This window comes from Lathyrus oleraceus, chromosome 6, assembly GCF_024323335.1.
Source record: "Lathyrus oleraceus cultivar Zhongwan6 chromosome 6, CAAS_Psat_ZW6_1.0, whole genome shotgun sequence".
Taxonomy (NCBI): Eukaryota; Viridiplantae; Streptophyta; class Magnoliopsida; order Fabales; family Fabaceae; genus Lathyrus; species Lathyrus oleraceus.
In genome coordinates, this window is record NC_066584.1 from 223841628 (window position 1) to 223854328 (window position 12701).

A 12701-nucleotide genomic window follows, 5' to 3' on the forward strand; every position below is an offset into this window, starting at 1 on the left:
GAGACATCTTCACTCTAGAGGTGCCTTCATGAGTGGTCTTGAGAATGTCCCAAGTATCTTTATCCACCTCACAGTTGTTTACCAGCCTGAAGATATTCTTGTCTACTCCATTGAATATTGCATTCAATGCTTTAGAATTTCCAAGGGCTAGATCATCCTCCTCCTTGAACCATTGTTCTTCAGGTTTCTTATCAGTTGTGGCTTCTCCTTCCTTAGTAACTACTGGATGTTCCCAGCCTGTTAACACAACCTTCCAAGCCTTATTATCAAGAGATTTTAGGAAGGCTACCATTTGAGGTTTCCAATAGTCATAATTAGATCCGTCCAAAATTGGTGGCCTGTGCACAGATCCTCCATCTCTCTCCATGGTACCAGAAAGTATTGTCCCTAGATCTCACCCAGAACCAGAGCAGGATGCCTGCTTTGATACCAATTGAAATTCTGGTATCAGATATGAGATGTCGAAGGTAATGTCACGACACTAATATCTGAGTAACACAAACAGGATAAAGATAAAGAATAGTAATGCAAGAGACGCAAGCAATTGTTAACCCAGTTCGGTGCAACTCACCTACGTCTGGGGGCTACCAAGCCATGAAGGAAATCCACTAAATAGAATAAATTCAAAGACTCTCAATACAATTCAACAAGTTACAGTCTTTCTCACCTAATCTCTACCCGTGTGATTTCTACCTAAGCACTCTTAGATATGAGAACCCACTCACTCCCCCTCAATCACACCTGTGATTTTAAACAACAATTACTTATGAAAAGAAGACACTCTTCAATAACACACATTTGATTTTACTTAGCAGCTTCAATCAAGTAGACACACACTTGATCTTGCTTAATAGCTTCAATCAAGTAGACACACACTTGATCTTACTTAACAACTTCGATCAAGTAGACACGCATTCTTGCTTACATGCTTAGAGTGACAATTTATAACTTACAAATCAGACCAATTCAATCATCTATGGATGAATTGAATGGCTTACAAGTCTCACGACCAAACAAGACACAAACCCTTGCTCTCTCTCAATATTTCGCTCTGTATTGGTTGTGTATCAAATCAGGTTTTCCATGTCCTATTTATAGAAGCATTCAGCTGGGCTTGGACATCTTGAAAACCCTAAAATTATTTTCCAATTAAATCTTCTCATGATAGCTGGTTAGATCTCTTTGGAAAATAAGTAAATCAGGTTGTAATTAATGATTGAATGCGATTGTGAATCAGATCTTCAATCATACATAGATTGCCATTAAATGCGCAATCACATAACACATAACATTCACCCTGAATGTTCTGTGTATAGGATGCCATGACATCGGGTCTGACATCCTGGAACAATCCTACATAATTCCATTTTAAATCTCCAGCAGGTACATAATATCAGATGTCATGACATCGTGTATGACATCCTGAAACAATCCTGCATAATTATGTTTTTAAACTCCAGCAGGTACATAGATATCTTATGTTAAGACATCACATGCAACATCTTGTGAACACTCTTTGTTTTACCAAAATTGTTGCCAACACTTAGAACCAACAATATCATTCAACTTGGATCTCAGAAGGGCAAGACATGTGGTGCCCTCAGGGAGTCAAAACTCTATAAGAGGTTTCACCCCATTGAAATACATTTCTGCCTTAAACAAAAACTGATGCATTGTTAGATGTTTTTTAACAACACATGACCCCTATTTATACAAATTTGAGTTTATTTTGTAGCATACAAAATAGTCGGTGCTATCACATCCATACAAAACTACCAGCAAAATCTTAACCGTTCAATTGACACTACAAGATTTTTTCCCGACCTACTAAAAATCTGGAAATCGAAAGTTGATTTGAAAAAACCAGTACTTGTTGCACTACCGAATTTTTCACCTTTAATAAAAAAATCTGGTAAAGAACTGCACTTAAGAAAAATGGTTTGTGTCATAACATACTAGCTTTTTGAAATATCTGGTACACCACCTTTTTCAGATACTATCAGATTTTTTAATTTGCATCAGATTTTCTATATGTTCTACCGTAATTTTTGTCCGGACTTTTATATAAAATTTTGACAAGGGTAACATAGGTTCTATGGAAAGATATGGGATGCCATGTATAAGTAGGGTGGAAGGATAAAATCTCTGGTTCGGTTCGTTGTTTGCAGTACTTTTTGGTTCATTATAATTCTTGTAAAATTTAGTTATGTTATAAGTCTTATAAAATTTGAGGATTTATACCTGACACCCCACGCATTGAGTGAATTTATCATATTTTCCTCGACACGACTTTAAAATTATATTGTCAAATTCACTAAAAAAATTGTGCAAATCTTGAAACCTCCAAGGAGATACCGGAAATCACGAGAAGCATATCGTAAATTTCTAAAAAGTGAGTTTTCTTTGTCGTTTTTCATGCGTTTTTTTCGGCAATGTTGGAATTTTCGATAAAAAAATCATAAATTGTATGAGCTTTTATCAAGAATTCTGAAATTTTCGATATATTTTTACCGTGGATTTCGTAATTCCCAATATATTTATACAATTTATACCAGGAATTTCAACATTTTTGATACATATGTAGAATTTTGGAATTCCGAGTAGTTGGATTTTTTTACATATATTACCAAAAATGTTGAAATTCCCGAAAGACCGCGGGAAGCCTATCCAGACATTGTTATTATTATTTTTTGTATTATATGTATTATTATATGTACTATTTATTCAGGCATATGCATCGTACTATTTATAACATAATATTTTGTCACTTTTATTATTGCAAAGACGAACATAACTTAAAACATTGTAATTAACAATAAGAATAATACATAACAAAACCTAGTCACTACCATCAGATGACTCAGGACGTTCAACATCTCGACCATGTCGTCAACAAATCTTGAAATTGAGGTTACATCTCGACCATCTCGTCAACAAATCTTGAAATTGAGGTTACTCTCCATTGTAGTACATTTCTGCCTTGAGCATTAACTGAGGAAGAAACATTATTAATGATATGCAAGTTAACAACACATGACCTCCTATTTATACAACTTTGTAATCATTCAAGATCACACAAAACTGTTGGTACATTCATAACCGTACAAAACTGTCAACAAAATCGTAGCCGTTGGAATTTAACACTATCTGAAATTTTATTAGATTAAAATTTCCAATATAACATAGCAAATTACAAAAATACCGATAACTTATTATATATATATATATCAAAAATTCCAAAAATTGTAAAATTTCTTATCCATGTTGCCTATCAAATTTAAATTACACTACCGTTTCCATTAAATTTTAATCGAAGTGCTAGATATAACCGTAAAATTCGCGAACTCAACTAACCACAATTATTACATTACCACGAATGTTTTTTAAAACTTGAACTAATCTATTAATGTAACATTGCCCCCACGTGCAATACTTACTAAAGAAAGCAGCCTAACATACTACACCATTGCTATTCGCATGCATTACTATGCTTCATTTATAGCCAGCTTTTACTCTCAATGTGTCTAGTACACAACGGATGTGGGACTAACAGCTTACAATGCAAATGCTATTAAACTGCTATATAGCCTCTTTACTCTCTCTATGTGCAACATTATCTTTTGTATTATTTATTTTTCCCCTTAATATGTTTTTAATAACAACACATGAATTATCATATTTGAAACTTCTACCATTTAGCACAAATTTAAATAACCTATTGACTATAATGTATATCTCCCACGTCTGAAATTCTCTCAAAATTACCTACTGCGTATCCGAATCGGTACCATGTGGAGCTTATGAATCATGTAACTATGAACACTCTCACGCTTTAGCCTAATATAATTGCAACTTATGTATATTATATATAATTGAAGGGACAATACTCATAATAATACATATCCATATATAAAATACAATACAAGTGACATTTTATTTACGATATAATTATGTACAAAGGATGTCACTTATCGCAATATACATAAGAAATAACATTATTCATTACAACCAATATAAGCTTTATTGACTAATTAAGCAACACATACTAAGGAAATAAACATGTTTTATATGTAAGTGCTTCCAAATCCACCATCTTCATTCACTTCCTCAATGTACTTGCTGCAACGAGGTTTAACATTTCCTTTGTAGGACAGTTTAACATTGTTGCATGAAGCCTTTGCCTCTCCTCCACCTTCAAGTTGCAGGTCTATGTTTTGCAATACTATCCCCTGACAGGGAGAGTTCTTGCTGCAATTAAACTCCATAGCCACATCAGAAGCACTTGTGCCTTTTATGTTCTGGTACAGCACATTCCTTATCTCAACCGCGGATTTCTGCAATTACATAACTAATTAATAAACCAAATTTTGTATCAACATTCAATACATGGTTTAAGTTAATGTTACCTGTTCCTGGCATGGACTCTCTTGATCACAGTAGTTCTGATCTATTATTATAGGATTGCTCACATTTTTCATTTGAATGTTCTGAAATTTGATGTTGCTTGCACTTCCTGATCCTCCCTGCCATGTCTTGATTCTCACTCCATTAGTAGTACCGGAAAATTTAGCCCCCTTTACTGTTATTCCTGAAACAAATTGCTTGGAACCATCTTCCCCTAAGCTTCCAATGCTAATTAATCAAGAATGAATCAAAAGTTAATTAACATGAACAACATGGCCGTCTTTGAAGATGTGTAAGTCTTGCTACCGCACAAAATTCAAAATTTGTCACGATTATCCCGTAGCTAAAAAGGGTGTCGTAAAATATTTGTTATAGTTAAGTCCTCACAAAATAAGATATTTATTTTTTCTTCTACAATAATGATAAATATAGATAGAGCCTCCGAAAATTTAAAATGGTACTGACTTATTATTAATACCTGATACCATGGCCTGGTCCACAGGTTATATCTGTAGCTTGTAGATTCTTGGACCCATCTACAATTGATATACAATCATCACCTGCAAACAAACATAATGTTAAATATATCATATATATGCACACATTTCATTATATTTTTCTGTAAATTTTTTGTAATATGGCCTATAGTATGAATGAATTGAGAATACCAGTTCCTACAAAGGAGCTTGAGATTCGGATGTTTTCAGTATTGGTGACATGAATTCCATCGGTGTTTGGACTATCCTCCGGCGCTGTCACATTGAGACCAGAAACTCTAACATTGGAAGAATCTTGGAACTGAAGATGAATTTGTTGACCATTTTTTATAGTTAAATCCTCAACTACCAAGTTGTTGCACTTGTACAAAGTCAGTGCCGTAGGGGCATTTTTGCAAGGCTGCAAAAGAGAGAATGATTAGCATTTAAATATGCTATAATAATAACAAGATTGTGCTATAATTGTGATATTTCTTACAAGCTTTTTGTTCTTTTTGCATGAGTTTTGCCACCAAATATTTCCATTTCCATCAATGGCTCCACCACCTTTAACAGTTAATTTCTGAACACTGTCAAACATAAGCCAGTGTGTGGGATCTTGGTTGTAATCAGATGGATTATCTGATGCTACAAGGCTTCCAGAGATCTGAACTGTGATAGTGTTGGATTTGCAAGGGCCGGAGAATGTGAATGGCTTTAGAAGATAATTCTTTTCAGCCACCACAAGAACTGATTTCTTAGAAGAACATGCTGCTTCCCAAACTTTCTTGAATGCCTAAATATACACATGTTTTAATCTTCAATGATATATATTTATTCATGTCATTGGATGTCAATATTTAATTTTTTAATTCATAAAAAGTTGATTAAAAATAATTTTTAATGATAAAAAAAACACTTTTTTAAAGCTAAAACAACCAAATCCTATATCTAATCATTTTTTATTTCAATTTAATCCATATTATCTTATTTAAGAATATATTTTTTTATTTTATTTCATATTTATAAATTATTCTAACCATTAATTTATCAAACACTCAATAAATTAATTATTCACTATCATTCATAAATTAATTTATAATTTAATATTATAAGCTCATCAATTATAAACTAACTTTTCACTTATCAATTATTTTTATCAACTAAAATTTACTACTAAAAACTGAATCATCCACTAATATTTTTGACAAAAGAAATAAACTACAAACTATCTCCAATTTTGACATACAATTAATGACATGATTTGAGAAAAACTTCCTGTTTCCCTATAGTTCATTATAATTCATTTTTTTAATAGTAGTAAATAAAAAATTAGAACTTATTAATATTAATTTATTTAAATTAACTATAAACATAATTATTTGTAAAAATTTTAAAAATGTTTTATAAAAAAATTCTGACATATTCATAAATTTTTATAAATCTATTTTTACAAACTCTTCACTAACAGTTATATATATATATGGATATAAAAATGATTTATACAAAAACATTTTATGGGATAAATATTTATGCCATAATCGTTTTTAAGTTATAAATTAAATTATTTATTGAAACTTTATGAAGGTTTGTTGAAACAAAAAATAAATATACCTGCGTGTCATCAGTTTTACCATCTCCTTGAGCTCCATAATCATCAACATTAAAGGTTTTAGCCGAGGTAGGAGAAAGGCCACCCAACTTGCTCTCTAAGCTCAAAGCAGGATCTACTATTTGCTTAATAAAGTCCTTGAATGTTACACCATCATAAATATAAGGAGAATCCTCAACAATTGAACTAAGTAGGTCCTCATTATAACAAGCAACAAAAGAAATCATGATCATAATGAATGAGAGATTTCTTTGGAGGGCCATTCTATTGACTTTGTTTTATGAATATGTTGTTTGAATAATGGTGGCTTATATGAAAATGAATGTATAAAGAAGTAATTGATGAGGAATGTAGTGAGGGAATTGTGTGTATTTATAGACAAAGAATTGAAAAAGATGTATGCTTTTGTTCTTGATGGGGTATATTACGGTATGGAAGGATGTGAGAGATTGAGACGAAAAGATCTCTCAGGTACAATCTCACATAAACTCCATACACCATTGTTTACCAATGTGTCTTAAAAGGATTAGATATAGGATATAATATTTGTCTCATTATGTTTTATTTAAATGTTAGATGATATATCATTATATGATAAATTAATCATCAATTTTTTTTTCTTTTTTAGTTAAAAAAAAATGTCTTGAATAAAAACTTTGTTGGAAACCAGTGAAATTAAATAAAATTATAGATTTATCTCTAAAAATATATATTTTAAAGTATCAAAATTTAAATAATCACAAAGATAAATTTGTAATTTTAATATATATATATATATATATATATATATATATATATATATATATATATATATATATATATATATTATATATATATATATATATATATATATATATATATATATATATATATATTATATATATATATATATATATATATAATATATATATATATTAAAAACCAATTTAATAATTAAATAATTTTAAAAAATTATAATCATTGAAATGTGTCTTTAACCATTAATAAGGAACCAAAATCTTCCAGATTAAAGATGGAAGGAACTTGGAGTTGGAGAACTGAGTTAAGGTTTGGAGGAGTTTATAGAAGTCAGAGAGAATGAGATTGAGATGAAAATGAATGGGAACAAAAAAAAAATGAAAAATATATATTTGAAGATGAATGATTAAGATTGGGAGGAGAGATCAACAGGTGAAAATTGTAATATTCACCGGTCATATATCTAGAATAGCAATTAATGGTATTAATAGTCGGTACTGGATGCATCAAGGAAAGTATATGAAAATTGACCAGATTAAAAATTTACAACGACACATCAAAGCTCAAAGTAGCTAGCACTTTATCTATCAGACGAATTCTTCAACACAACGAATAGACGCTCCATTGAATCGTCACCGTCAATTCCGAAGTCGTGAGTACAATCTGAATATACCTGAGAATATTATAACAATGTGGGATGAGATACTAATCTCAGTGGTTTACCAATCTAAACCATTAATCAATCTCTACCCTTTTACTCTGGTAAGGCATACTTGACCATTCCTTCGGGGTATCTCACACCCTTCTCACATAATATATTGAGTCCCAATGACTCGAATACAACATTCTTACATTAGTTCTTAATACATTATGGAGTCAAAACTAAGTCAAGTGAGGATCCTCTAGCTAGGTCACCTTCCTTTTACTTTCACCTTCATCCAAATCTTGCTCATCTGATAATGTTTATAAGGGAAAGATAGGACTATGTCTTAATGAATTCTAGTAGGCTGACAAGTTATCTCTTGAGGATCTAATATCCGATCCTAGAACCTATAAGTTAGATATATCCTTTGTCTATCTCTTTGGATTATAAATCCTATAATGTTATAAATTAAAATAACAACTAGTCATTATTTACCTAACACTACTACAAATAACACATGTCATGTCTGACTCGAAATAAATTTTACCTCAGTTATAATGCCGAGGTAACGAAGGGTGACATGAAAAGTGAGAACTTTATCCCTCAGTTTTTATAAGTCAGAGGTTAAAATACAAAAGGTTAATGATTTGATTCCTTACAACAACAAATTTTTATTTTCAAAACTAACTAGCGCGTGCAACATACCTCATGGTTATTTTCAAAAAACGAGATATTAAGCTATGTTTGTACGACGATTTTTTACTTTAACCGAGAGGATTAATCAATTTTATTGCTATATAAATTTGTTTTGATTCTCATTTTACTGGCAGGTCTGTATCATTTTGTACACATGCAGAAACTATAAAATTGTTGTAGAATACCAAATTAACACAAAATACTAAATCAGAAACCGATAGCAAAATTGGTATTCCTTTTTATACAGAATTACAAATTTACATTGTGGCAAAATCAAATGTACAAATTTACATTGTTGTCTTCAACACATAATACAAAAGTTAGAGTTTTGCACATGAAAATGTCAAAACCTTTATATGTACAAATTCAGCTTATAACTATTGTTGAAATTCATGACAAGATAAGAAGACATCACCCCAAATTGATCAGATTAGAACATAGTTTAAATTATGGTAAGCTAACGACAACAACATTAACTTAAGAAATATACATAAATTACATGTATATGGATTAAGTTAATATCTTACGCTTGGTCCATCCATTTGTAATGCCTCCGGTGACAATATCATGCATATGTTTCATAACATAGTATCCACAAGCATAGTTGTTGGATTGTCTTCTCGACTACAAATAATGTTCATATAGTTACTAATTAATACACAAAAGTAAAAGAGTATCAAAAAGCACAATAAATACTTACTTTGGGGGAATGGATCATTGACATTTTACCAATTAAATTAAGTTTGATTGAATTGTATCCGTCTATCTCTCTACACATGTCAGCAAAAATTAAACATGCATAAAAACTATTCAAAAGTAAAGGTCAAATTTGAATAAAAACTAATACCACTTACACACACAAAGCGTTTAACATAACTTCATTAAGGTTATTGTGCATAGAGCAAAGCATAACTACAATATTTTGCCTTGGGCATATAATAATTAGTTGTCAATGATTACTGCATAAATATTTAGAATAATTAATAATATGTACAAAATTGATTTGTAAATAAAAACATAAATTAATATATACTTACGCGTTGTAAAACGAGGCTAAAATAACATTCTTTGTTCTCTTCTAACAACCTGTCTTTTAAGTAAACCTTGATATTGTTTTCTATAGTACTAACATGAAGGGTAATGATATTTGGATCTAGGAAACAATACTTTCTTAAATCACTTTCAACACACATCTCATGCAAGTACCGACAAGAGTCAAATGTTTACTGTTAAAGTACGAGAACATATGAATATAAATAGAAATGATCAACATAAAAATTATAATTATGAGCATAACAATTGTAATATGGTAACGTCTAGCCATTCATCCCCCTTCGTAAATTACTTAACAGTTGACTTAGGAAGTACGTAATACTAATATGGAACATGAATTTATTTAATATTCTCGCAGAGATATGGAAGACTCTCTACTATCATTGATAGTCTCTTAATGTTATCTACTTGTTGTGGTGTGGTTTCAATATTGTCCTGGTGGGAAGAACAACTTTCTTTTGTGATTGTACCACCCATTAGTTTCTCAAGTACCTTCTCTTGAATGTCCAACTGATTTGAATTTTTTTGGTTGAGTAAACCCAATGAACTCAATCTCTGCATCATAAAAACAACAGAAATACAATACCAAAATTAAAACGCAAACAATAATAACAACAACATACAACACAAATTTTTTAACTTATACTTATACCTCAAGCACACCGTGGATACATTTAACGGGTATCTTCTCATACTCCTCATTATTCGCCTTCTTTCGCTCTATCTCAGCCAACCTCTCTCGCTCCTCTTGCTCCTTCTGGACCCTCTCTCACACCTGCTGTAACTGTAACACCCTTCTTAATACCCCAAATATTTAATTAAAATAATAAAAATATCAATCAGAGTAATTATGCCCCGAAGGGTGTCACACAATCATTTCATAACAATCATCAAAATATCCTGTCATGCTCATTTATTTAATCAAATAAAACATTTGCATAATTCGCAGCGGAATAAAATCCAACATCAATACAAAACATGTAAGCTTATTCAACAATCATCAATGAAAACAAGTCAAACATCCCGTCCCGATGTTACATCTATCAGAGCATGACCCACTAAGGAACTACTCTAGACTCCAAGTACTAGCTCCTACTCAATCACTGCTCGTTACCTGAAAAACAGTTGTAAGGGTGAGTTCCTCAATCAATATAATAAGCATTATAAAACATTATGTAATGCTAAGTAATTTTAACACATTTCATCACCCTAATCCAAACATATATTCAGTAACAGCACATCAACTCAACATAATACTCAACACCAACACAAACACACGTATAATATTGGAATACATCCATTCATATTATACGCCATACATAATTTATGCAATGAGACTCCACACATGCGGTACCGACTATTCTTGAACATATAGTTCAAGCTCACCGATCAATCCAGATACGGCTACTAAGCTCACTAGTTCCACTCATTTGAGATCTAATGACTCACTCACTAATTCCTCACCATGGGAATTAGCTACAGCCCCGAAGGCTATGCTATGCACACTAATCATCTAGCATGCAGACATCATCAACAAATCCCTAATGATTCACTCACTAATTCCTCACCATGGGAATTAGCTACAGCCCCACAGGCTATGCTATGCACGCTAATCATCTAGCAATGCAACATCAACAACAATCCACAATGGACACATGCTCACACTCTAAGCCATACAACAGTCCATTCACAAATACATGCATAATATATACATTCACAGCATTATGCATTTCATCACACATCATCAACACATGTATCAACATATCATATCATGTCAATTAATTAAACACAGTATTAGCACACTCTACTAATACCTATACTGCTCAAAACAACGGGAAATGATCCCTACTACGTCATACATCAGCTAAGTTACATCACTCAGCCTAAACAACCAAAAACTGCACAACGACAGTTCCGGAAAACCACAAGTCTGCCCATACGCGTATCGCCTATGCCCATACGCGTATTGCCCATTCCTGACCAAGTCCATACGCGTATTGCCCAAGCCCATACGCGTATGCTACGCGTACCACATTCTCCTACGCGTACCAACAGAGACAATTTCACGTTCAAAACATCATCTTTCTCACTCATACGCGTAAGGCCTCATCCATACGCGTACCAGCCATATCATACGTGTATTGCCTAGTGCCATACGCGTATGACCAGAAACCAGAATTTCCAGATCTGCAATGGCTTTTCCTGCTACGAGATCTATCCAATTCAACCTTCTACAGTCCAAATTTTACACACAATTCATTCATCTCATCTAACACGAATCATACACTTTCGATTTCACAAATTGCTAACCTTTCTACCTCTAATTCCTACGAATTTCTTCAATTTTAATCCCAATTTCGTTCCTCCCCAAAAGTTCACAAATTCATCATACATCATTCAATCAGAGGCAAATCAATGGTTTCTCACTACCCATCACATATTATCCCATAATACCCATTAATTGATGATAAACCCCCCTTACCTGAGTAAATCCGGCAGTCTCTGAGCTCCAAGCTTTTCCTTCCTTCAACCTTCGTTCTCTGGCTCTTTGCCCTTTTTCCTTTTCTGCCTCTTTTCCCTTTTCACGTGAAAAATAACCTTTTTACCAAAAATGGGATTTTCTAAATTCCAACTTATATATATTTTCCAATAATTATTATCCCAATAAATAATAATAATAATTCCATAATTCCAAAATAATAATAATAATAATCCAATTATCTAATTAAATTAATAAATCTATTATTAACTTAATTTAAATAATGATCATATTATTATCGGGGTGTTACAACTCTCCCCCCCTAAAAGAGTTTTCGTCCTCGAAAACATACCTCAAGCGAACAACTCTGGGTAAGACTCCTTCATCTTACTCTCCAGTTCCCAAGTCACATTGCCACCTGCTGGTCCTCCCCAAGCTACCTTCACCAAGGCAATCTCTTTACCCCGCAACTGCTTCAACTCTCGATCCTCGATCCTCATAGGTGATGTTTCAACAGTCAGGTTATCTCTCACCTGTACATCATCTACTTGGACTACATGCGACGGATCGTGAATGTACCTCCTCAACTGAGACACATGA

The 12701-nt window shown here is 32.4% G+C and overlaps 1 protein-coding gene across 1 annotated transcript; it reads right to left on the reverse strand.

The window, feature by feature from the left end:
• Positions 1 to 3908: 3908 nt before the first annotated feature.
• LOC127097012 (polygalacturonase) lies at positions 3909 to 6843 on the reverse strand. The gene is made up of 6 exons (XM_051035531.1): positions 6495 to 6843; positions 5380 to 5676; positions 5073 to 5301; positions 4883 to 4964; positions 4407 to 4632; positions 3909 to 4334 (listed from the first exon to the last, which is right to left on the reverse strand). Exons 1-6 carry the CDS (start codon positions 6753 to 6755, stop codon positions 4065 to 4067), a joined length of 1365 nt encoding a protein of 454 aa, XP_050891488.1. The 5' UTR covers positions 6756 to 6843; the 3' UTR covers positions 3909 to 4064.
• Positions 6844 to 12701: the final 5858 nt, after the last annotated feature.

Bases quoted from the DNA above. Each gene is read 5' to 3' on its own strand.
- LOC127097012 (XM_051035531.1), bottom strand. From the start codon at position 6,755: ATGGCCCTCCAAAGAAATCTCTCATTCATTATGATCATGATTTCTTTT. The intron at 5,302-5,379 runs GTAAGAAATATC...TCTCTTTTGCAG, and splicing joins GCAAAAAGAACAAAAAGCTT to CCTTGCAAAAATGCCCCTAC. The intron at 4,633-4,882 runs GTATTAATAATA...TTGATTAATTAG, and splicing joins GGACCAGGCCATGGTATCAG to CATTGGAAGCTTAGGGGAAG.